This window comes from Podarcis tiliguerta, assembly GCF_965153285.1.
Source record: "Podarcis tiliguerta genome assembly, chromosome: 4".
NCBI lineage: Eukaryota > Metazoa > Chordata > Lepidosauria > Squamata > Lacertidae > Podarcis > Podarcis tiliguerta.
This window is the reverse complement of record NC_139537.1, coordinates 6,206,228-6,234,211: the sequence shown is the minus strand read 5'-3', so window position 1 is coordinate 6,234,211 and position 27,984 is coordinate 6,206,228. Positions and strand designations below refer to the sequence as shown.

The window sequence follows — 27,984 nt, the reverse complement described above, 5'->3', positions numbered from 1 at the left end:
GAGGGGGACCCGTTTTGTCGTTGCACGCGGGAGGCTTGGGGGGCGTGTGTCGGCGGTGGACCCATAGAGACTCGTGCTTCTCCTGCTGCGTCGCCGTGGTTACCGCCTGGAGGGGTTCTAGGAGCGGCTGGGGAGCATGAACGCGGCTCTGGGCAGAGTACGTACGCTTTTTTGGGTGGGCAGAGGGAGGAGGAGAGAGACGGGGCGTTTTGACCTTCTTACTGCACTCCCAGGAGTCTTTGCTTCTGCGGCGATTCTCATTAGCCTCCCTGGTCAAAGCAATAGCTCAGGACCCAGTGGTTCTAAACCTGTGGGTCCCCAGATGTTTTGGGACTACAACTCCCATCATTCCTAGCCAGCATGACCAGTGGTCAGGGATGATGGGAGTTGTAGGCCAACAACATCTGGGGGCCCACAGGTTGAGAACCACTGGCTCAGGCATAGGGAAACTTGGCTCTCCAGATGTTTTTGGACTACAACTCCCATCATTCCTAGCCAGCATGACCAGTGGTCAGGGATGATGGGAGTTGTAGGCCAACAACATCTGGGGGCCCACAGGTTGAGAACCACTGGCTCAGGCATAGGGAAACTTGGCTCTCCAGATGTTTTGGGACTACAACTCTCATCATCCCTGACCACTGGTCCTGTTAGCTAGGAATGGTGGGAGTTGTAGTCCAAGAACATCTGAAGGGCTGAGTTTGCCTATGCCTGCAATAGCTCTCTGCCATTCCCAGAATCGTTTTAGGTCAGTGCCAGTGATTCTAAGCTGTGCCCATATGTTCTCGATGGGGCACCTTGTTAGGTATAGGATTGCACTGCAAATTTCCCATTAATTTGCCGTCTCATCTTGAGTGGGATGAGCTGACTTGCAGGGTTTGGAGAGGTTAAAAAAGGTAAAGGACCCCTGACCCCTAATGGTCAGGGCTCCCTTTATCTTTAAAGGACCCCGGACCGTTAAGTCCAGTCGTGAACGACTCTGGGGTTGCGGCGTTCATTTCGCTTTACTGGCCGAGGGAGCCGACGTTTGTCCGCAGACAGTTTTTTCCAGGTCATGTGGCCAGCATGACTAAGCCGCTTCTGGCGAACCACAGCAGTGCACGGAAACGCCGTTTACCTTCCCACCAGAGTGGTACCTATTTATCTACTTGCACTTTGATGTGCTTTCAAACTGCTAGGTTGGCAGGAGCAGGGACCAAACAACGGGAGCTCACCCTGTTGCAGGGATTTGAACCGCCGACCTTCTGATCGGCTAGTCCTAGGATCTGTGGTTTAGGCCACAGTGCCACAGAGTTGAGGTCTATGGGGTGTTAGAGGAGGGGTGGTACCTCTGGTGGGTGCTCCTTTGGGTTTGTTTGACCACCTTTATTAAAGTTTATTTATTTGGTTTTTCAAATTAAAATTTTAACAGAGATATATCACACATAAATCATAGAAACGAGATTCCAAGGAATCTCCTGGACTTCCATCCTCCCTTTTTGGGTCCTATTATTAATTCTTTCCTCCCGCATCTTTTATGATAATCCAAAACCTTTCCCTCTTCTGTTATATCTGGAATTCAACCTTAAATTAATATTCCAACCCTACTAATGATTTTAACTGTTTACAACGGTTTTTAAGTTGTAAATTTTTCCCATTCCTTCTTAAAATGTTAGTCTTCCTGATTACTGACTCTTCCGGTCATTTTAGCCATTTCAGTATAGTCTACTAACTTCATCCGTCGTTCTTCTTTGGTGGGAACTTTTATCTTCTTTCCATCTCTGGGCCGGTAACATCCCTGCAGCTGTGGTCATATACATAAATGGTCTATTCTGCTTCTTTGGGATTTCGGTTTTCCCAGCTTTAGTCCCCATCCTGCACTCAGCTCTCACCTGTGGCTTCTGGAAGCTATCACCAGGTGACAGCGGCCACACCCCAGGAAACAGCTCCCACTTGCCGGCTATACCAGGTGAGGGTAGCCGATGGGTCTCACGCCATCAGTGAGTTAGACACTTCACCTGCATGCGAAGACGGACTCCAGCTGATGGAGAGTTGGGTATGTTGGGAGAGAGCTGGGTATGTTTGGCCTGAAAAAGAGGAGACCTGAGTGGAGATACGTTGTTGTTGTTTAGTTGTTTAGTCGTGTCCGACTTCGTGACCCCATAGACCAGAGCACGCCAGGCGCTCCAGTCTTCCACTGCCTCCCACAGTTTGGTCAAACTCACGCTGGTAGCTTTGAGAACACTGTCCAACCATCTTGTCCTCTGTCGTCCCCTTCTCCTTGTTCCCTCCATCTTTCCCAGCATTGGGGTCTTTTCCAGGGAGTCTTCTCTTCTCATGAGGTGGCCAAAGTATTGGAGCCTCTGCTTCAGGATCTGTCCTTCCAGTGAGCACTCAGGGCTGATTTCCTTAGGAATGGATAGGTTTTATCTCCTTGCAGTCCTCCAGCACCATAATTCAAAAGCATCCATTCTTCGGCGATCAGCCTTCTTTATGGTCCAGCTCTCACTTCCATACATCACTACTGTGAAAACCAGAGCTTTAACTATACAGGCCTTTGTTGGCAAGGTGATGTCTCTGCTTTTTAAGATGCTGTCTAGGTTTGTCACCTTCAGATATCTAAAGCAAAGCGTTCCAAACCTTTCCTGCTGGCAACACTCTTTTTTGACAGGCTTCATTTTGCGGCACAGCAATTCAATTTTACTAGCAAACCAAAGGTTAAACTAACCTCTTCCCAGCCCCGGGAGGCATGCGGGGAGCATCTGTGCGACATGCCTACACATTGCAACCAACACATGAATGTGTCACGACAGTTTGGAAAGCTCTGGTCTACAGGACTGGCACATGGAAGATGGAGAAAGCTTGTTTTCTCCTGCTCTGGAGGGTAGGACTTGAACCCATGGCTTGCAAGAAAGGAGATCCTGACAGAAAGAATTTTCTGATGGTAAGAGCTGCTCAACAGTGGAACGGACGTCTTCAGGAGGTGGTGGGTTCTTCTTCCATGGAGGTTTTTAAGCAGAGGTTGGATGGCCATCAGGGATGCTTTTGCTGAGATTCTTGCATTACAGGGGGTTGGACTAGATGACCCTCGGATCCCTTCCAACTCTACAATTCTATGACTACAAAACCCTACAAACGGTTTGGAGGTGATCCCAAATTTTGGAGTTTGTAGTTAACGAAGCTTCCTTCCTCCATTATTTGCCTGATGCTGTTTGCCTTTTTTGTCTCAGGTTTCTCCTCCCGACAGGAATCTAGGCCTTTAAATGTTTGTCTCCAAGGGAGCACAGTTGTTCAGCCTTTTTTAGGGTTGCCATATTTCAAAAAGTAACATTGTTGAGCTTTTTGGGGGGGGGACCTACCCCAAACATAGTGATTTTAAGCTTTTTGAGCTGCTTCCGCTGATTTTTCCATCGCGTTGCCATACATTCCCCGACATTTGGCAAATTCGGCAAAATCCCCCCAACGCCATTTTTACACCCTAAAACCAGGACGTGTCAGGAATTTTCCTGACGTATGGCAGGCCTAGCCTTTTTGATCTTTGTAGGTTATTTCAGAGCCCTTGCTAAGGTATTCAAAGCTGTTTTAATCCATCCAGGAAACCTGGAAGTTCAAGCCTCATGGGACCCTTCCGTTGATTGCTTGTTTTAACCCCAGGTAGCTTCCCCCACCTTCTCCCGCTGTTTCCTTGCCACCTTTTCCATTGTTGTTATTTTCCTCTGGTTAGCAGGAACTCAATGGGGACGTGAAGTCATGTGTTCTCCATCTTCTATTTTTGGAACTGTCTTGGGAGCCTTATAAGAAACCCAAGTTGCTTACACAACACAGGACTCAAAGGTGACCTACAAAGGCTTGCCTATCACCACAACCAACCTGTCCTCATTCACTGATGCAAATAGATAACAAAGGGCGACTTGATACCTAGGAAAATTGAGGCAAACTAGCTACCCAAGGATTTGTGCATTCTGAGAATGTTGGTTTAGGGCTTGTCTACAGTTCCTCTTGTCCTCCTGCTTTCTCCCAGGGAAAACTGCTCTTTAGCGTTCAGTCGGAGCAAAAAGGCAATTCAGGTTTTTCACGGATTGCTGTTTGTTCCAATTTAGAGCTAAAGAGCAGGTTTTCACTGGGAAAGGACTGGGGCAAGGGGGAAATCACTTGGACCCATGCCTAAAAAGCACGAGTCAAGCGCAAAACTGCTCAGACCGTGCTTCCTAGGCATGGGACAAGCAGAAGTGTGGTAGGTCCAATAAGGGCTGTTCCATCCCCACTCTGCCATGCCCACTTACCCCATAAAACACCGTGTGTGGATGGGTAAAGCCTTGGCTGCAAAGGAACAGTTGAAAGATGTAAAGCATGCTCTTGAATGTTGCTTTGCCAGCACGGCTTGCCTTTGGCTCCTTTAAAATTCAGCACTGGTTGCAAACCTGATAGAATTGGTTTCTTTTGGGAGCTCCAGATCATAGAATCATAGAGTAGGAAGAGACCACAAGGGCCATCGAGTCCAACCCCCTGCCAAGCAGGAAACACCATCAGAGCACTCCTGACATATGGTTGTCAAGCCTCTGCTTAAAGACCTCCAAAGAAGGAGACTCCACCACACTCCTTGGCAGCAAATTCCACTGTCGAACAGCTCTTACTGTCAGGAAGTTCTTCCTAATGTTTAGGTGGAATCTTCTTTCTTGTAGTTTGGATCCATTGCTCCGTGTCCGCTTCTCTGGAGCAGCAGAAAACAACCTTTCTCCCTCCTCTATATGACATCCTTTTATATATTTGAACATGGCTCTCATATCACCCCTTAACCTCCTCTTCTCCAGGCTAAACATGCCCAGCTCCCTTAGCCGTTCCTCAGAAGGCATCGTTTCCAGGCCTTTGACCATTTTGGTTGCCCTTCTCTGGACACGTTCCAGTTTGTCAGTGTCCTTCTTGAACTGTGGTGCCCAGAACTGGACACAGTACTCCAGGTGAGGTCTGACCAGAGCAGAATACAGTGGCACTATTAGATCAGGGACAGTTGGTGCAGAGGAACGCTTTTCTTTTGCAAACTAGCCTTTGTGGTACACTCTGTTGCCTTGCTCCAAGCTCTTGGGTCCTGGTGTTACCAGGAAATCCACTCCTCCTCTCTCCTTGGAACAAGTAAGGGTGACGCCTCCATTCTCTCTCTCTCTCTCTCTCTTATCACCTCCATTTCCTCAATCTCACCTTTCATTTGCCCTTGCATGGCCCAAACTCGTGCCACCTTCCTCATTTTTTGGACCGCAACTCCCATCATCTCCAGTCAGGTTGGCCAATGGTCAGGATTGATGGAGGGCATCAGGTTGGCCAAAGCTTCCTGGATGCATCTATGCTTCCATTTCAGCCTTCCAGTTCCTTAATTTCATTTTTTATACGGCAATAGTAGATTTCCAGCCTCTCATCTATCGCTGTCTGTATCATCGAAACAAGTTACCGTATTTTTCGCCCTATAGGACGCACTTTTCCCCCTCCAAAAATTAAGGGGAAATGTGTGTGCGTCCTATGGGGTGAATTCAGGCTTTCGCTGAAGGCTGGAGAGCGAGAGGGGTTGGTGCGCACCGACTCCTCTTGCTCTCCAGGCTTCAGGAGAGCCGCAGCGCCAGCCCCGCAAGGTCAGGGGACAGAGGGAGGCGGAACACCGCCATCCCGCTGTCTCCCGAAGTGGTTTGGAGGCTGATGGTGGGGAGACGCCACCGCCAAACCCGCAAGCTCCGGGAACAGCTGGGAGGCGCAGCGCGTCTTCCCGCTGTCCCCGGACCTGGTCTGCAGGCGGGCAGCGGGGAGAAGAGCGCTTCTCCCCACTGCCGGCCCCACAAGCGCCTGGGGGGGGGAATAATTTTTTTTTCTCTTTATTTCCCCCCAAAAAAACTTGGTGTGTCCTATGGGCCGGTGTGTCCTATGGGGCGAAAAATACGGTAAGTGTAAACTGTTGTCCTGGGCAGAATGGGCTTAAAAAAACTCTTCTGTCACCAGGGTTATGTATTTAGACATGTATTTAGACATGTTTGTTGGCATGTAATGTATGATTAGGGACAGGTGCAGACTTGGGAACTTCCTCCCAGATCTTCTCTTTTTAAAGATTGAAAGCCAGTGGGCAGATTTTGAAATAGATTGACTTAAGTGCATGTGTATCATCTTGAGCTGAAGACGAGTCTGTGGCTTCAAGAGTAAATCCAGCCTAGTGTTCCCCATCCCCCTGAAGATTACACTGTGGAAATACACAAGTACAAGTGACAGAGTATGCAAAAATAGAAATTGCCCTCATCTGTCTTCCTGTTGTTCTTTTGTGAACAGCAGCCTTGAGGGCTTCTAATAACAGGTTGAGAAGTTTGCTGGTGGCTTGCAAATGTGGAGCTTTGAAGTAGGAGGTGAACGCTGGAATAGATTGCCAGAGAGCAACCAATGCCCTGAAAAACTCTCTGCAGTCTTTCTTGACATTTTAAGGGTATTTTTCTTTCCCCCCCCTTTCTCCATCCCACTAGGCCTTCTACCTGGGAAAGCAACCCCTTTTAAAACAGACAGCTGCGCTTATCAGGTAAGGTGAATAACATTGAAGCAAACATGGCAATCATATCCTGAACAAATTTATTCTTGTTGGTAGGGTAGTAGCAGTAAAATAACCAAAATAGGTCAGGGATTGTGGCCTGGTCTTAAGGCATGTCTACACTGGAGGAGCAGCCCTATGTTCTCATATTCCACAGTCAGATGTACAACCAGGGAAAAGGGACCCACCCTGACCCACTGTCTGTTTACTCAGAATTAAGTCCATTTTGATGTTTATTTTAGAGATTGATTGCATTTATATTCCACCTTTCTTCCAAGGCATCCAGTGTGGTCTACAGGTTTAAAATACCGTATTGTTCCATGTATTAGATGCCCCCGTGTATAAGACGCCCCCCTAATTTTGGGGACTTCAATTGAAGAAAAGGGGGGGGGGAGATGGCCCAGAGTTGTTGACCTTTTTTGGGAAAGGTTGCACAGCGTTCTTGAGCTTTTTTGGGAGGGAATGCCGAAAATCACTCACCCCACTGACAAGCGCTGCCCATCGCACGCACCAAAAAAGTCATAAACAGTCTGCCCAATCGCAACCAGCGGCCGGCAAGCGCACACACAATTGACACAGTGGAAGTCAATCAACAGCAGTCCTTGCCGCATCCAGCAATCACCATTGCAATTGCTGCAGCAGCCGCCAATCCAAAGCAGCCCTTGCTGCAGCCACCACTCACTCATGCAATCACCCCTGACAACCTCCTGCTCACGGCAGCAACCAGTCGCCAGTCCCCCCTCTGCACTATCCGTGTATAGGGCGAACCCCGATTCTGAACACTCTTCAGTAAAAAAAGCTAGTCTTATACAGTGGTACCTCGGGTTAAGTACAGTGGTGCCCCGCAAGACGAATGCCTCGCAAGACGGAAAACCCGCTAGACGAAAGAGTTTTCCGTTTTGGAGGTGCTTCGCAGGAAGAATTTCTCTATGGGCTTGCTTCGCAAGACGAAAATGTCTTGTGATTCCTGGGGGTTTTTTTCCGCTCCCCACCCCCTTTTTCTAAGGCACTAAGCTGCTAATAGCCTTTTAGCAGCTAATCCGCTAATCCCTTAAGCCTTTAATAGCCGCTAATAGCCGCTAATAGCGCTAATCCGCTAATAGGGTTGCTTCGCAAGACGAAAAAACCTCAAGACGAAGAGACTCACGGAACGGATTCTTTTCGTCTTGCGAGGCACCACTGTACTTAATTCGTTCCAGAGGTCCGTTCTTAACCTGAAACTGTTCTTCACCTGAAGCACCACTTTAGCTAATGGGGCCTCCCACTGCCGCCGCACCGCCTGAGCACGATTTCTGTTCTCATCCTGAAGCAAAGTTCTTAACCCGAGGTACTATTTCTGGGTTAGCGGAGTCTGTAACCTGAAGCGTATGTAACCCGAGGTAACACTGTACATGGAAGAGTATGGTACAGTGGCACCTCAGGTTAAGAAATTAATTCGTTCTGGAGGTCCGTTCTTAACCTGAAACTGTTCTTAACCTGAAGCACCACTTATCTAGTGGGGCCTCCCTTCCGCTGCCACGTGATTTCTTTTCTCATCCTGAAGCAAAGTTTTTAACCCGAGGTACTATTTCTGGGTTAGCAGAGTCTGTAAACTGAAGCGTCTGTAACCTGAAGTGTCTGTAACCCGAGATACCACTGTACTTTGATTAATGGGGCTTACTTCTAAGAACAGTAGTACCTTGGTTTTCGAACACCTTCATTCTCGGACATTTTGGCTCCCGAATGCCACAAAGCCAGAAGTGACTGTTCCGGTTTGTGAACTATTTTTGGAAGCCGAATGTCCGACGGGGATTCTGCGGCTTCCGATTGGCTGCAGGAGCTTCCTGCAGCCAATCAGAAGCTGTGCTTTGGTTTCCGAACGTTTTGGAAGCCAAAGGACTTCCGGAACGGATTCCATTTGACTTCCAAGGTACGGCTGTATGTACGCTTGGCTTTGGAAGCCAGCGACTTCCTACTGAGAACCTTTTTGCTTGTGTCATCCACCACCTGTGCTGACTCCAAAATCCCCTGTGCTCATCAATGGGGAACAGAGGAAGCTGTTTTATACAGTCAGGCCACTGGTCCATCATGCTCTGCCTTTTCTAGAGTGATTGAAAGTGGCTTTCCAGGGTTTTCAGCAGGGGACATTCCAAGATGCTGGAGAACCTTTTGTGTCTAAAGCAGATGCTCTATCCCAGGCATAGGCAACCTTTGGCCCTCCAGATGTTTTGGACTACACTCCCATCACCCCTGACCACTGGTCCTGTTAGCTAGGGATCATGGGGGTTGTAGGCCAAAACATCTGGAGGGCCGAAGTTTGCCTATGCCTGCTCTATCCTATCTGCAGGCAACACATTTTGGGCCCTTCCCTAACATGCAGTTTTGTCATTATAGATGTGCTTAAGAAGGTGCTAAATGTCAGCCTTAAGAAAGTTTTGAAACACGAAAAACATGCATGTGGGTGAAGGAAGTCACATGGGTATTTGGGTATAAGGGGAGGTGGTTGCAGGGTAAGATGTGGGAAATTTGCAGCAATGATATATTCATGTTGAAGGCGTATGGTAATTAACATGTAATGTGAATTAATTGAAAATAATTTAAAAAATTATTAAACATAAAATAAAATAAAATGGGCACAGACAGTAAAAAAAGAAAGAAAATTTCAAAACATTTTGCAGACGGAGACATCAAGAGCCTGTAATGACAAACATTTTTCTTCTTTTTCTTTAGTCTTGCCTTAAAAACGTCCAGAAGGAATCCTGTATGTTCCGTAGGTAAGAATTGATTTCCAGGAACTTCTGCGCCAGTAGCCTGAGTGCTGTGCTCTGCTTTGTTGAGTGGAAGTTATATTTTCCCCCTCTTGTGTAGAGAGGCAGCCTGAGAATGGGCAGAGCAGGCCTTCCACTGACAGCTTTCAACATTTATTAATGACGAGAAATGACAATATATTGCTAGACTAGCCTTTGACCATCCCAGATGTTTTAGACTACAACTCCCATCAGCCCCAGCCAGTGGTGGTTGAGACTGATGGGAACTGCAGTCCAAACACCTAGGAGATGGTTGAAGGCTAGTCTAGCACATGTTAGCATAACAATGGTTTGAATGTTTTGCTAGATGTGATGCCAATAAATCTTCACAAGTTCTTGCCTTCAGGTTTGCAACCTAAACATTTCTCACATGAACAACTGATTCAAGAGTAGGGCTGTATATCCTCTTTCTAACAGCAGTCTGTAGTCATCATCACTTGATCTCCTTGTTTAGTGAAAACTGAAGCTGAAGCATACTAGCTGCTTGATCCTGTGCATGTTTTGTTGTGCATTAATCACAGGGTGGATAAAAATCAATGATTTCTTTTTTAAAAATTGGTTTTTTTAAAATTTAAATCGGATTTTTTTAAATAAAATGCTTTTGGAGGAAAAATCTTTCTAAAGATCGTTTTCTATTTAAGTTACATTATAGCCCAAAGGCTATTCATCAGGAAATAAGGATTTGTTTTAAGTTTTTCATGTGTGCAGTCTTTTTTATTTTAATTGTTTAACCACATCAATTAACAAACATGGATGCATATGCTATAACGTTGTTGTTTTAGTTAAATAAATTGTTTCAATTGTTATCAAGGAAACGGTTATTTTTCTCCTTCCAATAAAGTACAGCAGAAAAGTTGTCCAAATATAAACAGTTAACTTATTAGACCTGACAATAATTTCGTAATTATCTGTCTATGTATTTCTAAGAGTATAACCAAATCAGTAATTTTTGATGTAACTGTAAAAACTACTCTGAAAATTTATTGTTCCAAAAATGAAACCTTCGTCTGGTTGTAAATATGCAAGGATGAGTCTTTCTGTAAAAAAATTTTTTTAAATCAAGTCTTACTGACTAGTGATTTAAATCAATTTTATTTAAATCAAATCCACCCTGATTAATCATTTTCAGCTTGGGGTTTTGAATAAGCATGCATTGGATAGGATTGCAAGGGCTTGTTAAAGCAAATAGCTTTCAGATACCCATCCACTCTCCCTTTGTTTCTATGTCCTTGGGACCTCTCCCCAGTGCCCAATGTCTTTGCTTCTTCTTCTTTTAATAAATTTTTATTCACTTTCTTTTCTGTCATTACAAACATCTCATATTGATAACATACATATCACCCCTTCCCTCCCAGGCTTCCTTCAGCTTACATTTCTGGTTTGTTACACCCTTATTACATACTGCTGTTTCTTACAATCCACTATATCATTTCTTCATTATTTTAAATGTTCTCTGTTAATAAAGATGTGAGTGTTTATTTAAATCCTGCCATCAAGTCAATGTTCTTTCTTTGTTTCTGCAAATATATTATAAAAAGTTCGCACGCTTTTTCAGAGTCACTGTTGTCCTTCGCTCGTAGTCTATCATCAATTTTGCCAGTTCTGCATAATTCATCAATTTCTCTTGCCGTTGTTCTTTTGTTGGAATTTCTCCAGTCTTCCAGTTTTACCGTATCAAAATTCTCGCCACCGTAGTAGCATACATAAATAACGTCCTCTTCTCTTTCATCATATCTTGACCTAAAATACCTAACAGGAAGGCTTCTGGTTGTTTAACAAATATTATTTTCTTCAATTCATTGTATATACCGTATTTTTCGCTCTATAAGACGCGCCAGACCACATGCCGCACCTAATTTTTGGAGGAGGAAAACAAGAAAAAAAATATTCTGAATCCCAGAAGCCAGAACAGCAAGAGGGATCGCTGCGCAGTGAAAGCAGCAATCCCTCTTGCTGTTCTGGCTTCTGGGATAGCTGCACAGCCTGCATTTGCTCCATAAGACGCACACACATTTCCCCTTCCTTTTTAGGAGGGAAAAAGTGAGTCTTATAGAGCAAAAAATACGGTAATTTCCCAATATATTGGGCAGTGTCTTTGCTTCGTAACGCAGCTGCTGTGAGCACCTGGGAGATGCTGCGCAGCTTCTGCCGTCCCATTGTGACACCTGTGGCTCATTTGTGGTTTCATTTGAGCGGTTGGAGAGACGAACGAGACAGAAGGCAGCAGCTCCTGCTTCCGCCTGACACTGTCTTTCAGGAAAATGTGTTTGCCGTGGTGACGGTCTCACGAAGGAAACCCCAATTTGCTTGGTTCTTTGGAGCATAGTTCAAAAAGCGCTTGGCTAGTGGCTTTAAGGTTTCTGAAGGGACCTAACTCTGTCTGTTTTGTTTCCCAAAGGTAGCACACTGCTGGACTGCCCCAGGCAGTACAGGTCCCAGCCTACTCATCGCATTGGCCGGTTCAAATACCTGCTCCCCAAAGAGGTAAGCACCTCTGTTCTTGCTGACTGGCAGTTTCTTGAAAGAAAGAAAAAAATCAGAGATTGATGGGGAAACCTTCAGTGTAAACCATTTGATGTGGATTGGTGGAGTTGAAGAGCCCCTGTTGTATTTCCTTTCGTTCCCTCCCAAAATATTTTTATTGATTTTGATGTGAAGAATTAATAAAAAGGAAAAGCAAAAGACGTAGACCACAAAACATCACATGCCTGGAAGGACAAAAGTGCAGCACAGCTCCAGAGGAATAATGACTTACTGACTAATGCAAGGATTTCGTTTACAAATGGCAAAGATAATGTAAAAATAACAGTATCCTCCACCACCACCACTATTTAATTTGTTTGCTGCCTTTTCCATAGATAAAACCATGCTCAAGGTGGCTAACAACATGAAAAGATTCCCGCAATTTCAAAGCTAGCAAAAGCAGTCCTAAACAAGAAATGGAACACATTAAAAAGTGCACAATCACCATTGAACAATCCCCATGTAAATCAGTGTTAGATCTAAAAATAAAGATCCAAAAAAATAATAATATCAATAGCAGCAGCAACCAAAATCTGTACAATAACCCAACCCAAGAGTCTGTTCAGCAGCTTCAGCTTTTGCAGCTGGAGTCAGTCCGGACTCTCCCCTCCCAGGCCAGGTTGGAAAAGGCCAGCAAGGAGCAGGTCTTTGAGGACTCGCAGCCAAGTGAGCTTGTTGTATTTCTTTTTATAGCACAAGAAGACGTAGTACACTTTGTACACTCCTTGGATGGAGGGAGTTTATTAATCTGAAACTATTAATACATTATTCTTGTCCATTTCACTGTTTTGCCACTGCGCCAAGCAATTTACTTCATTGAGTTCATTGAAACTATAGGAGGGGGGAACGCTGTTGTCCCCCTTTCAGCTTTTCCACAAGCATCTGGTCGGCCCCTGTGAGAACAGCATGCTGGACTAGATGGACCATTGGCCGGATCCAGCAGACTCTTCTCATGTTCTTATCCGTGTAGCAAACTGCATACACAAAATACAGTGGACGCTCGGCTTGCGAACGTGATCCATGCGGGATGCACATTCGCAACCCGCAGCGGCGTGTCTGCACATGCGTGGGTTGCGATTCAGCACTTCTGTGCATGTGCAAAAAGCAATTTAGCACTTCTGCGCATGCGCGACCGCCGAAACCCGGAAGTTACCCGTTCCGGTACTTCTGGGTTTTGGCGCGTCCGTAACCTGAAAAAACGCAACCTGAAGCGTCTATAACCCGAGGTATGACTATACAGTGGTACCTCTGGTTGCGAATGGGATCCGATCCGTAGTCCCGTTCGCAACATGAACAGAATGCAACCCGTGTGTGTGCGGGTCGTGATTCTCCGCATCTGCGCATGCGCATGACGTCATTTTGTGCATCTGTGCATGCGCAAGCAGCGAAACCCGGAAGTAACCCTTTCTGGTACTTCTGGGTCGCATCCTGAAAAAAAGGTAAAGGTAAAGAGACCCCTGACCATTAGGTCCAGTCGTGGCCGACTCTGGGCTCATCTCGTTTTATTGGCCGAGGGAGCTGGTGTTTGTCCGCAGACAGCTTCCGGGTCATGTGGCCAGCATGACTAAGCACGAACCAGAGCAGCGCACAGAAACACCGTTTACCTTCCCGCCAGAGCGGTACCTATTTATCTACTTGCACTTTGACGTGCTTTCGAACTGCTAGGTTGGCAGGAGCAGGGACTGAGCAACGGGAGCTCACCCCATCGCGCGGATTCGAACCGCCGACCTTCTGATCGGCAAGTCCTAGGCTCTGTGGTTTAACCCACAGCGCCACCTGTAGCATGAAGCAAATGCAACACGAGGTATGACTGTATATGAGCAGAGCAATCCTAAGCCCCAGGCGACCACTTTAGGCTTCATCTCACTGAAAAGTGGCATAGAGATACAATCAAGGAACGATACAACAATTGCCACGGTCCCAAGCCTTGCTGCTCACTCTGACCAAGATGGCAGCTGAGGGCGATTTTTTTCCTCTTCTTCCTTTGCTGCACCGGCTCCAGATTGGCACTTCTGCCTGACTCCAGGCGCCCTCCAGTAGCAGAAAAGGGCTTTAGGATCACACTCGAAGTAGCACAAATTGAGTTGCGTGCTGTTGCCAAGCAGCAGAGATGGAAAGCCAGTCTTGGAACTTTTCGGAGAACGAGAAATCTGAAAGGGGAGGCCTTTGCAATTTGGAAAGATAATGAACCAATCATTCATCCGGGCAGAATGTCTTCAAGGCAGAAGTTGAAATAGGAGCAGTTTGTCCTAGCTTGTCAAGAGCCGGGAAAGATTTTAATTGTTCCAAGACCATTTCGGCTCTTCCCCACCCCCTCCGGTCCCGGTACTGGGAATCAGCTGAACATAAGAAGAGCTCGCTGGGTCAGGCCAATGGTTCATTTAGTCCAGCATCCAGTTTTTACAGCGGCCAACCAGGTGCCTGTAGGAAACCAGCAAGCAGGATTCGAACACAGGAGCAACACTCCCCCTTCCTGTGGTTTCCAGCAACTGGTATTCAGATGCATTGCTGCCCCTTACTGTGGAGGCAAAGCATAGCCCTTCACTGCCTAGGACCCTCGTACCTACGGGACCGCCTCTCCCTGTATGCCCCACGGAGGACCTTAAGGTCCATAAATAGCAACACCCTAGAGGTCCCTAAGGAAGTTAGATTAGCCTCAACCAGGGCCAGGGCCTTTTCAACACTGGCCCCGGCCTGGTGGAACGCTCTGCCTCATGAGACCAGGGCCCTGCGGGATCTGATTTCTTTCCGCAGGGCCTGTAAGGCAGAGTTGTTCCACCTGGCCTTTGGCTTGGAATCAACTTGATCCCCTTCCCCTCTTTCCTTTCTCCTTCTGTGATGGAACTCCTATTTGGGGACTTCCCTGACTTTTTTCTGGCCCACGTAGGACCAGTCTGGATAGTTGGCCTTGGTGAAGACTTGACGTTTTCATCCCCCCAAAAGTATTTGATTTGAGTTTCTACTGAAATGAGGCTGCATTTTAATGTTGTGTTTTAATCTTGTTTTTAAGTTGTATTTTAATCAATTGTTTTTATACCTGGTGTTAGCCGCCCTGACCCCGGTCTTGGCCGGGGAGGGCGGGGTATAAATGAAATTATTATTATTATTATTATTATTATTATTATTATTATTATTGCTAGTAGCCATCAGTAGCCCTCTCCTCCATGAATTTGTCTAATCCTTTTTTAAAGCCTTCCAAGTCTGCCTCCTCTAGAGGGAGTTCCATAATTTCACTATGCACTGTGCGAAGAAATCTGTCCTTTTTATCTGTCCTGGACCTTCTAGCCTTCAGCTTCGCTGGAGGACGTTCCAGCGTTAGGAGGGAGAAAAGCTCCACTCGATCCATTTTCTCCATGCCATTCTTCAGGTAGATCCTTTTACACTTGCGGGTGATCCCAGCTCCGTTTGAGAGAATTCTGCTTCTTTCTTCTCAGGTTCCCAAGAAAAGGAGGTTACAAATGAAGGAGATTGACCCTGGGACGGAACACGAGTATGGAGTCTTGAACATCGTCATGACCGGCTACGACATGACCTTGGTTGAGCACTACGCCCAGTACGTCCACAAGCTCTGCAACCAACACTTCATTAAAGTGGAGGAAAGGTATAGATATCTGCTGGATCCCTGCCTGTGTTCTCCAGTGAGAGATCTACGCTTTGCCTCGTGTGGTTGTGTTGGCTTTTCGCAGTATAGTAGCGCAGAGAGCTTGCTGGGGAGAGCTTGCATTAAAAAGAAGGGACTCAAAAATAACTTAAACAAGGTTTTAATAAGAAAAACAAAAACTCCTTAAAGACCAAATACATCTACAAACATGACCCAACCACCAACCCATCCCCAGGGTGAACGGCAGAGCTAGGTGCTGCTCCTTATATACTGCAGCCAATTCCCAACACAGCTTAATCAATGCAACTCAGCAGCACCTGCTATGCCTCACAGCTGCAAAGCTGGATCTCGTTAGCTTACTCTGGCCCTTGCTCTGGCCCCTTAAAGATATACACATTGAGTGAAACAATGATGAACCTTTAGATTTAAAGAAACAGTTCAACAGGTTGAATGTTGGGGGCTGGCAAGCCTGAGGCCCTCCAGATAGTGGGACTCCCACTGCCCATCAGCCTCAGCCAGCTTGGGGCCCAGTGGTCAGGAAGGATGAGTGTTGTAGTCCGACGACATCTTGGAGCTTGTTGTTGTTGTTTAGTCGTTTAGTCGTGTCCGACCAGAGCACACCAGGCCCTCCTGTCTTCCACTGCCTCCCGCAGTTTGGTCAAGCTCATGCTGGTAGCTTCAAGAACACTGTTCAACCATCTGGTCTTCTGTCATCCCCTTCTCCTTGGGCCCTCCATCTTTCCCAACATCAGGGTCTTTTCCAGGGAGTCTTCTCTTCTCATGAGGTGGCCAAAGTCTTGGAGCCTCAGCTTCAGGATCTGTCCTTGCAGTGAGCACTCAGGGCTGATTTCCTTAAGAATGGAGAAGTTTGATCTTCTTGCAGTCCGTAGGACTCTCCAGAGTCTCCTCCAGCACCAGAATTCAAAAGCATCAATTCTTCGGCGATCAGCCTTCTTTATGGTCCAGCTCTCACTTCCATACATCACTACTGGGAAAACCATAGCTTTAACTAGACGGGCCTTTGTTGGCAGGGTGATGGAGCAGGGGTTGGCAAACTGCAAGTGAAACCCAAAAATTTAGAATATTGTGGGAAAGTTTATTTCAGTAATTCAACCTAAAAGGTGAAACTAATATATGAGATAGGCTCATGACATGCAAAACGAGATATGTCAAGCCTTTATTTGTTATCATTGTGATGCTGCTTGTGCACCTTTTTCTTCCACACTTTCCCCTTCCGCATAACTTTCCATTAATGTGCTTCAATAAAGCACTTTGGGAACATCCAACCTCTTCTGCAATTACCTTTTGAGGCTTTCCCTCCTGCCGGAGGGTCTCAATGATGGCTTTCTGCACAACTGTCAGGTCAGCAGCCTTCCCCATGATTGTGCTTTCTACGGAACCCATTGCAGGTGTTCTGGATTGAATAGCTACTGCACCTTTTCACAATATTCTAATTTTCTGAGATTGTTAATTTGTGGTTTTCATCAGCTGTACGCCATGATCATCGCAATTATAATAAAGGCTTGACATATCTTGCTTTGCATGTCATGAGTCTATCTCATATATTAGTTTCCCCTTTTAAGTTGAATTACTGAAATAAATGCACTTTTCGCAATATTCTAATTTTTCAAGTTTCACCTGTAAGGCCCGGGGGGCCGGATGCTGCCCCCCAGGCTTGTAAATCTGGCCCGCGGACCCTGCCACCCACTCAGTCAGTCCCTGTGCGCTGTGGACACCTCGCCGCACAGGCACTGACTTCTGCGATGCTGACAAATATATAAAAGGATGTCACATAGAGGAGGGAGAAAGGTTGTTTTCTGCTGCTCCAGAGAAGCGGACACGGAGCAATGGATCCAAACGACAAGAAAGAAGATTCCACCTAAACATTAGGAAGAACTTCCTGACAGTAAGAGCTGTTCGACAGTGGAATTGGCTGCCAAGGAGTGTGGTGGAGTCTCCTTCTTTGGAGGTCTTTAAGCAGAGGCTTGACAACCATATGTCAGGAGTGCTCTGATGGTGTTTCCTGCTTGGCAGGGGGTTGGACTCGATGGCCCTTGTGGTCTCTTCCAACTCTATGATTCTATGACTCCCCGCCCCCTCCAAAATTGGATTCATATCTGCTGAGATCCTACCATCCACTCTTTCTCACCACTTCAGTGCTTACTTTCCGAATTCTGCTTGACCAATCAAATCAGAAATCGCTTCTGCGCATTCACAGATGCCGGAAATCGTGCCTGCGCAGAAGCAATTTTCGGTGTCTGGACGTGTACAGGCATGATTTCCGGTATCTGCACATGCACAGATGTGATTTCCTGTGCCACTCAGCGAGTCGCCGCGCCGCAGTGTTTTAGCACAGCGGGGGGGGGGGACTCGCCGTGCGGGCGGCTCAGTTCAGGGGCAGCTCGGGGGCCGGTAAAACGGTCTTCGTGGGCCACATCCAGCCCATGGACCGCACGTTGCCGACTCCTGGTCTAGGTCCGTGAAACATCGTATGATCTTTGAGGGAGTAAGGGGATTGTCTTCCATTGTAGTACAGTGGTACCTCGGGTTACATACGCTTCAGACTCCGCTAACCCAGAAATAATACCTCGGGTTAAGAACTTTGCTTCAGGATGAGAACAGAAATTGTGGGGTAGCGGCGCGGCAGCAGCGGGAGGCCCCATTAGCTAAAGTGGTGCTTCAGGTTAAGAACAATTTGAGGTTCAGAACGGACCTCCGGAACGAATTAAGTACTTAACCCGAGGTACCACTGTTTTCTGAAATCTGTTGGGTGGTTGGTTTGTTTTTTAAAAAATCTCTTGTACTCTATTCTGGACATCTTAGAAAAGACTGGAGGGTTATGTTCAGCATGAACCTGCTTCTCTCTCTCTGTCTCTGTCTCTCTCTCTCTCTCTCTTTCTCTCCTGAGCTCATCCTGTTGTGTGGATAGACCTCTTTTTTTCCTACCCTGCCCAGGGTTCAGAGACAAAGGCTCCGTTCAGCCTCTGCAGCTTGACCTTTTCCCTCTGCTTGGCTCTTTGAAAATCCCAGGAGCTGATCAGATCAGGCAGAACAGCAAGCTGGCTTTGTTCCCCCGCAAAGAGAAGCCTCCCAAAAGAAGATATCTTTAAAGGAATGTGTGGAATGGGCTTTTGAAAGGTGGTAGATAAAATCGAAACGAAGGCTCGCTGGATTGTGAGATGGAACATAGGAAGCTGTCTGCTATCCATCTAGCTTAGGGTTTTGTACATTGATTGGCAGCAGCTCTTCAGGGTGTCAGATGGGGCACTTTTCATATTGGCGTGTTTCTTCCCCCCGCCCTGATTGTGTTTGATTTCTAAGTGTTTTACCCGGTCCTTTAAATTGCGTTTTTATTTTCGCAGAATGTGCATTGGAAGGCATTGGTGTAGTAGGACAGTGTGACTGGAGAGGATAATGAATGGGCAGGGCTCAGAATGCATCTCTGGGTTATTTGTGGGGCCTGCCTGGTGTTTTTACATGAGTAGAATGTGTCCTTTTATTCAAAATGCATCTCTGGGTTATTTGTGGGGCTTGCCTGGTGTTACCTCTTGAATGCTAGGCATATTTTCAAACTTCTCTCTCTATAATACAGTGGTACCTCGGGTTAAGTACTTAATTCGTTTCAGAGGTCCGTTCTTAACCTGAAACTGTTCTTAACCTGAGGTACCACTTTAGCTAATGGGGCCTCCTGCTGCAGCTGCACAATTTCTGTTCTCATCCTGAAGCAAAGTTCTTAACCCGAGGTACTATTTCTGAGTTAGCAGAGTCTGTAACCTGAAGCATCTGTAACCTGAAGCGTCTGTAACCTGAAGCGTCTGTAACCCGAGGTACCACTGTATGTGCTTGGTGTCACTTTTCTGCATGGGTCACACACATGAACAGACCCCATTTTTCCCCAGTTCACAAACAGCGGAAGCTTGCTTGAGCCAATTGCAGCCTGTTCATTGAGCTAACTGCACATTGATGTTTGTTCCTTTGAGACATTTCCAGGCGAACAGTACAAGCACTGTTGTTACCTCGCCTCACACATCCCTGCAGAGGATCTGTGCTCCTCAAAAGAGGCACTGCTGAGAGTACTGCCTACCCCAGAGGTTCACTTAGTGTGTAAAAGAAACTGGGCTTTTAGTGTTGCAGTTCCAGGCCTTTGGAATGAGTTACCAGCCAATGCCCAGCATTGTGATGTTTAGTCAGGGGTCAGCAAACTTTTTCAGCCGAGGGCCAGTCCACTGTCCCTCAGATCATGTGGTGGGCTGGACTATATTTTGAAGGGAAAAAATGAATGAATTCCTATGCCCCACAAATAACCCGGAGATGCATTTTAAATAAAAGCACACATTCTACTCATGTAGAAACACCAGGCAAGCCCCACAAATAACCCAGAGATGCATTTTAAATAAAAGCACACATTCTGCTCATGTAAAAACACCAGGCAGGCCCCACAAGTAACCCAGAGATGCATTTTAAATAAAAGCACACATTCTACTCATGTAAAAACACCAGTCAGGCCCCACAAATAACCCAGAGATGCATTTTAAATAAAAGGACACATTCTACTCATGTAAAAACACCAGGCAGGCCCCACAAATAACCCAGAGATGCATTTTAAATAAAAGCACACATTCTGCTCATGTAAAAACACCAGGCAGGCCCCACAAGTAACCCAGAGATGCATTTTAAATAAAAGCACACATTCTACTCATGTAAAAACACCATGCAGGCCCCACAAATAACCCAGAGATGCATTTTAAATAAAAGGACACATTCTACTCATGTAAAAACACCAGGCAGGCCCCACAAATAACCCAGAGATGCATTTTAAATAAAAGCACACATTTTACTCATGTAGAAACACCAGGCAAGCCCCACAAATAACCCAGAGATGCATTTTAAATAAAAGCACACATTCTACTCATGTAGAAACACCAGGCAAGCCCCACAAATAACCCAGAGATGCATTTTAAATAAAAGGACACATTCTACTCATGTAAAAACATGCCGTTTCCCGGACCGTCCGCGGGCCGGATTGAGAAGGCAGTTGGGCCGGATCCAGCCCCCGGGCCTTAGTTTGCCCATCCATGTGTTTAGACATCTCCTGAATATGTTTTTCTTTAAGGAGGCTTTCCCTGTATTGTGACCCAGTCACTTATGACATATTAATCATACATCGGCAGGAACGGTTTTATTGGAAAGCTTGCTTATAGAATTTGCATGGGGGGTTTTTTTGGTATTTCATCTTATTTTTATCTTTTTCTGCATCACTTTGATTGCCCTACGCTGTAAATCAGTCTATAATTTTTTTAAATAATAAATAAACTCCAGACATCATTTTTTAAGATGGCAGGAGATTCGCCATCTTAGAATTGGAACTTTCACTTCAAGTCAAGTTCCTAGGCTGGTGGAGATAGCATGTTCAGATTGTTTAAACCAGAGGGGAAGTTGCACAGGGTATATCTGGGTTTAGTTTTGTTTTCCTTCTCCCGGGCTACTAGAAAGAGAGACACTTTATAAAACATATGCAAATGTGCATTGCTTTTGCAAATTGCAAAAATCAAGCTTTCTCGGCATCAAATTTTAATGAACTTTCTCCTGGTTGAAGCCCACTCAGGGAACTTCAGAGCTCAACAGGAATGTTGCTCTGTCTCATGAAATCACCCAACCGAGCACTCTGTGTCTCCTGCAGCACTCTGGTTATCTTGAAAATAAACCTATGGGGCACGTACTTGCTTTTTCTTGCATTACACCCACCCCGTGAACCTTTGGGATGAGACCTGTAAACAAATACGCCTTGCTGGTTTTTTGCAGAAACCATTTCCAATGCAGATTTCCCAATTCCGCTGGCACAGAGGTAGGAGTTTAGCGCCAACAGGCCTCATTAGCGCAGGTGGCTGTGCTCCATTTAACGAAGGCAGCCAATCTCGTCTGCATCGCTAATTTGTCATGAAGGCTCCCTCTCGGGAGCCTCGCTCCCTGGGGCTGGAAGTTCAATTCTTTCTGCTGAACAGTGCAAAAGTCTCTCTTTCTCTCTCTCACCCCTTTTGTGCCTGCGGAATGCTGATAACAGCCACTGTTTCCACAGCTATGCAATGCCCACCAAGACTATGGATGTGATGCTGATGGAGGGACAAAGCTCCAAGGCGCACCTGGATGCTGTTCTTACAACCCACCAACGTGTTGTTCAGGTAGGAGGTCTCACCTGCCCAACTCGCTCTTCGTTTTTGTCTTTTTAACAGTATGGTGACATCATGTTGCCCGGCAGTCTTTCAGCTGAGATCTCTGTGACTTCTTTGGAGTAAAAGGTAAAGGACCCCTGGACAGTTAAGTCCAGTCAAAGGCGACTATGGGGTTGCGGCGCTCATCTCGCTTTCAGGCTGAGGGAGCCGGCGTTTGTCCTCAGACAGCTTTCTGGGTCATGTGGCCAGCAGGAGTAAACTGCTTCTGGTGCAACGGAATACCGTGACGGAAGCCAGAGCGCACGGAAACACCGTTTACCTTCCCGCTGCAGTGGTACCTATTCATCTACCGCCGACCTTCCAATCGGCAAGCCCAAGAGGCTCAGTGGTTTAGGCCACAGCGCCACCGGCCTCCCTCTTCTTTGGAGTACACTAAAAACAACAGGGGCAGTGCTGGAGATGCAGTCATTTTAAAGCCCCACGGCTCTACTTTGATCATCTTGGTGGAACTCCTCTGCACACATTACAGTAGCGAGTAAAGGTAAAGGGACCCCTGACCGTTAGGTCCAGTCGCGGACAACTCTGGGGTTGCGGTGCTCATCTCGATTTATTGTCCGAGGTAGCCGGCATACAGCTTCCGCATCATGTGACCAGCATGACTAAGCCGCTTCTGGCGAACCAGAGCAGCGCACGGAAACGCCGTTTACCTTCCCGCCAGAGCGGTACCTATTTATCTACTTGCACTTTGACGTGCTTTCGAACTGCCAGGTTGGCAGGAGCAGGGACCGAGCAACGGGAGCTCACCCCGTCGCGGGGAATCGAACCGCCAACTTTGCTTCAGGATGAGAACAGAAATCGTGCTCCAGCGGTGCAGCAGCAGCAGGAGGCCCCATTAGCTAAAGTGGTGCTTCAGGTTAAGAACAGTTTCAGGTTAAGAACGGACCTCCGGAATGAATTAAGTACTTAACCTGAGGTACCACTGTACCTTTAATTCCTAATAAAAAGGCTTCTGGTTTTTAAACAAAAGTTATTTTGAACATTTTTTTCATTTCATTATATATCATTTCCCATAATTTTTTAGTTACATTACTAGTCCACCACATATGATAAAAGGTAGCTTACTCTTCTTTAAATTACTAGCATATATTGGTACTTGTTCTGTACATTTTTGCTAGTTTTACCGAGGTCAAATACCGCTGGTACATCATTTTCATATAATTTTCTTTCAATAAAAAAAGTCATAAATCTCAGGTCTATTTTCCATAGCTTCTCCTAGTCTGTCATATGTATATTATGTCCCTCATTTTTCGCCCATTGTATCAACACAGATTTGACCTGTTCCTCTATTGTTTCCCATTCCAGGAGCAAATTATACATTTTCAACCATAATTTCATATTATCTTCTAAAATCTCTCTTTGAAATCTTAATAACTGATAACTAAAACTAAAACCTTTCTTTTTATCAGTTTTATTAAAAAATAATTTAATTGATGATATTGTAAACAACCTGTTACCAGTTCTCTCACCTCTTCAAAATCTTTTAATTTTACCTGCTTTATATGTTGGCCAATTGGTCCTCATATTCACTTTCTTCAAAGATATTGCTTCTAACGGGGAAAGCCACCATGGCGTTTTTTGTTCTAATAAGTCTTTATACTTTTCCCATGCTTTAAAAATTGATTTTCTTATTATATGATTCTGAAAGCCTTTGTGTACTTTCACCTTACCATAATGATGTGTGCTGATAATATAATAGGCCCGGTTTTGTGGGGTTTTTTTCTGCTCTCTTCCCCTTCCCCTACAATGATCCATTCCGCTTCTTTTTTCCTCTTCCCCTTCAGATCAGCGGTTTGAATGCTGCATTCGCTCCTATTCTCTTGGAAATTGTTCAGAATAATCGGCCGGAAGGAGTCCATCTGTTAGTGAAAGAGGTATGTGGATTCTTACTGAAGCATTCAGGTTTAGCCTTGTGGCTCCTGGCTTTTAAACTATTGTTAAGAAGCAGGTTCTGAGAAGTACTCCAGGACACACACACACACACAGACACACACCTCCCTCTCACACGCAGATTGGGGGAGGCTCAGGAGTTGTGGTCGGGCGGCCGTTGCCCAGGAGGGCGCAAGGCATGTGGTTTCTCTGCCAGGCAAGGTGCAAAGCCCTTCTTTCGCACGCTGCGAAACATAAATGCGCAGTTATTCAAAAACTGGGCAACGACCACCCGCCTGCGACTCCTGAGCCTCCCCCAATCTGTCAAAACAAAGGTGGAAGGGGGCAGGAGATCAGGAAAGGCTTGGTAGTCATGGGCAGGCAGCACACCATTGTCCCATTCTTTAAAAACTGCGCATTTATGTTTCACAGGGCGCAAAAGGGCTTTGCACCTTTATACAATATGCATGTGTGCTTGGGCCCAGGGTCTTTTGCCGCACCATCCCCACTACTGACTCCCTGTTGCTACTCAGCTTAAAAAAAAGTATCCCCAGATTCATTGGGGGGAAAACTGGTAACCGTATGCTAATATCTATAACGTCCTGCTGTTGTTGTTTTTCCCTCCCCGTCCCTCCACAGCACACGGAAGAAGACTTCAAAGTTCGGCTGAAGGCTCGTCCAGAACTGGAGGACCTGCTTTCTCAAATGAGCTGAGTCCAGCACATTACAAATACCCGTTTCACATCGGGGTTTGTGGCCCATCGCCGGACCTTTTCGCAACGTTCCACGACACAGTGGAAGTGGACCTCTGTGTTTGCTGCAAAAGCCAACGCTGTCACGACGAGTCTGTTTTTTCATAATAAATGGTTTCATCTTTATGGCGTGCTTCTGCAGTGTGCCGTAACATGAGGCATTTTCTGCTGCTGGAGTTAAGCAAAAGTTCATTGCGTCACCTGTACCAATTTAGACTTCTGCTTACAGAATCTGGAAGCAGAATCCTCAGGTTTTCTGGATAGAGTACTGGCAATTCAGCACTCTGTACAGGGCAGGCCCAACCAGTTTATTGAGTGTTTGTGTGCGTGTATTGTGGGACGCGGGTGGCGCTGTGGGTTAAAGCCTCAGCGCCTAGGGCTTGCCGATCGAAAGGTCGGCGGTTCGAATCCCCGCAGCGGGGTGCGCTCCCGTCGTTCGGTCCCAGCGCCTGCCAACCTAGCAGTTCGAAAGCACTCTCGGGTGCAAGTAGATAAATAGGGACCGCTTACTAGCGGGAAGGTAAACGGCGTTTCCGTGTGCGGCTCTGGCTCTCCAGAGCAGCAATGTCACATTGGCCATGTGACCCGGAAGTGTCTTCGGACAGCGCTGGCCCCCGGCCTCTTTGAGTGAGATGGGCGCACAACCCTAGAGTCTGTCAAGACTGGCCCGTACGGGCAGGGGTACCTTTACCTTTATTGTGTGTGTGTACCGTATTTTTCGCTCTGTAAGACGCACTTTCCCCCTCCTAAAAAGTAAGGGGAAATGTGTGTGCGTCTTATGGAGCGAATGCAGGCTGCGCAGCTATCGCTGAAGCCAGAAGAGCAAGAGGGATCGGTGCGCACCGAAACCTCTTGCTCTTCTGGCTTCAGGGATAGCCACGCAAAGCCTCCTGAGCGAGGCTAGAACGCTCCTCCCTCTTTGCTCAAGAGGCTTTGCGTTGCTTTCTTGTTTCTTGTTTCCCTCCTCTAAAAACTATGTGCGTCTTATAGTCGGGTGCGTCTTATAGAGCAAAAATTACAGTATGTTAAGGTGTTATCAAGACCTGAGCTGTAATGTGCCCCCTGAGCTGGGCTGCCGCTCTCACGTCTGGTGGGGGACCTGTCCCATCCTGCCGTAAAGAAATATTCAGCATCTGGCGGTGTTAGAAACTAGGATATAAAAGCAATTCCCCACATGGCCCCTGGAACCTGGGTTGTGGGTGCCAAAGCAAATTGTCCAGTAGTGTAGCCTCAAAGACAACATCTGGATTTTGAAATCAACACAAATAAGAGCTCTCTAGCAGATTTTGTCCCCATTCTGTGAATTGGTCTTAAAAGCAGTTCCGTGTGCATATACAACACCAGTCTGATCTGCCCTAAACAATTCCCCCCCCCCCCACCTAATCCGGTTGAACGGTAATCTAGACTCCTGAGCAATTATCACATCCAGTGTGGGATAGGTGCAGGGTTCATGAATGCCAACTAAGCAGTCTGGTCCAGGACCACAGTTAAGTTTGTATGCATTAAGGGACAGAAAATAATTGAGAGTGATAAGGATGTGCTTATCTCTACAATAACTTCATCTTTAGAAAACCCCTAAACGACAGAGAAAATGAAGAAGACCTATAAATTCCACCTTTTATTTTTTTACAAGAAAGTAAATATTGCTTGTTCTGTTAAAAAACCGGAAGAATTTAGCCAGGGGATTACTGCAAGAGTAATGCATGCAGTTGCTTGCCATCTCTTTGAACCACCCTCCACAGCAACCGATTCCCAGGGCTCAACCTCTGTGCTGCACTGCCGTTATTTAAATACTTCCGCCAAGCAAGGCAACTGCCCTTTGTGCAAAGCTGGCACTTGTCAGCTTGTGCTTTGACGCTGTTTCTGTCTTCTGAGCAGCTCTGCCATCCTCTGTTTCTCATGTTCCATCATGCAATCCTTGAAGCTCTTCACCTGCTCCTGGCACTTGCGCCAGTCCTGGTGTTCAGCCATGCACTCCTGCACCGCATAGTGGAAAGAGGCGCAACCGGTGCGGGAGATCATTTTGTCAAAGGGATCTTCCTCTTCCTCCTCCGCTTTTGGCTTCCGGTTCCAATTGTGACCCGAGGGGTTGGCGCCTGACATCCTGGTGGGTCTGGAGGGAGGATGAGAGAGAAGGAAATGGGCATTAAAAAAAAGGCAGAGAAGGGAAAGAGATCGCCAGGTTGTCATTACAGCTGCTTGAACAGTACTTGGAGCTAGATAAAGGCATTTTATAAAAGCAGTACAATGTCTCTTATCCTCTTAAATATAAAATAATGCAGAGTTTTATTCACATTTCTGAAAGTAATCAGAGAAGGGCCATATGATTAGTAGATTAAGATTGCAGTCCTAACCCCATTTACCTGGGAATATGCCCCATTGAATTCAATAGGACTGAGTACACATGGGATGTGGAACGCCCTCCCAACAGATGTCAAAGAGAACAACTACTACTGGACTTTTAGAAGACATCAGAAGGCAGCCCTGTTTAGGGAATCTTTTAGTGTTTAATAGACAATTGTATTTTAATGTTCTGTTGGAAGCCACCCAGAGTGGCTGGGCAAACCCAGCCAGATGGGCAGGGTATAAATAAATAAATTATTATTATTATTATTATTATTAGCAATGTGCTGTGTGTTTCGTTACCTGAACTGCAGCCCTACTTTCTCTTTGTCAGCTCCTATTATTGTTTATTGAGTTTATATACTGTCCTGTACCCAGAGGTCTCAGGGCGGTTCCCAGAAATGATAACATATATAATAATCAGAATAAAAACAGCTACCCAATAACACCCCCCCCCCCCGAAAAGAACCACGTTTTAAAAGGATGTCAAACAGTTCAAAGCTCTTAGGTAAAGGCGAAGGAACCCCTGACCGTTAGGTCCAGTCGTGGCCGACTCTGGGGTTGTGGCGCTCATCTCGCTTTACTAGCCGAGGGAGCCAGCGTACAGCTTCCGGGTCATGACTAAGCCGCTTCCGGCGAACCAGAGCAGCGCACGGAAAGCTCTTAGGCGGTAGTTATTGTTAGATGTTTTTGGCCTACAACTCCCATGATCTCCAGCTAGCAGGACCAGTGGTCAGGAATGATGGGAATTGCAGTCTCAAAACATCTGGAGGGCCGAGGTTGAGGAAGCCTGCTCTATACCCATAGATCTCAGGGCAGCTCACAGCATAAAATTACAATATAAAAACCACAAAATACAAATAAAAATAAGAACAGAAACAAACCAATCATCTGCCCAGCAACAACACATTTAAAAGGGCATCAGATGTGGTTATTTTGCCTTATGAATGGAGGGAATGAGAAAGAAGATGGGAGCACAGTGCATAGCTGTCAACGTTTCCCTTTCTTTAAAGGAAATTCCCTTATTCCAAATAGGATTCCTCGCAAGAAAAGGGGAAAGTTGACAGCTATGGCACAGTGTATTTTGCATGTGCAATATACAGAATTTGCCACACTTTGCATTCAAAGGCCCTAGAGTTTCTCCCCCACTTTCCTGACAATTCTCCTAGATTACTAAAGTCAAAAGTAATAACTGAAGCTTTTCCGGCAAGTTGATGTGAAGAAACTTCACTTGCGGATCCTTAGGCTGACTCCGCTTTCTACATCATCCGGAGAACTTGTCTTATTTATAAATAGCCTTCCTGCAGGAGGAGGTGGGGGACTGTCTCCTCTGATACTCCTATATAACCTTACT

At 46.2% G+C, this 27,984-nt stretch overlaps 1 protein-coding gene across 1 annotated transcript; it reads left to right on the top strand.

Moving 5' to 3' along the window:
* On the top strand, positions 1-24,413 carry MRPL48 (mitochondrial ribosomal protein L48). The gene is made up of 8 exons (XM_083436894.1): positions 1-157; positions 6,468-6,520; positions 9,239-9,282; positions 11,714-11,799; positions 15,273-15,439; positions 21,516-21,618; positions 23,451-23,540; positions 24,175-24,413. Exons 1-8 carry the CDS (start codon positions 137-139, stop codon positions 24,247-24,249), a joined length of 639 nt encoding a protein of 212 aa, XP_083293020.1. The 5' UTR covers positions 1-136; the 3' UTR covers positions 24,250-24,413.
* Positions 24,414-27,984: the final 3,571 nt, after the last annotated feature.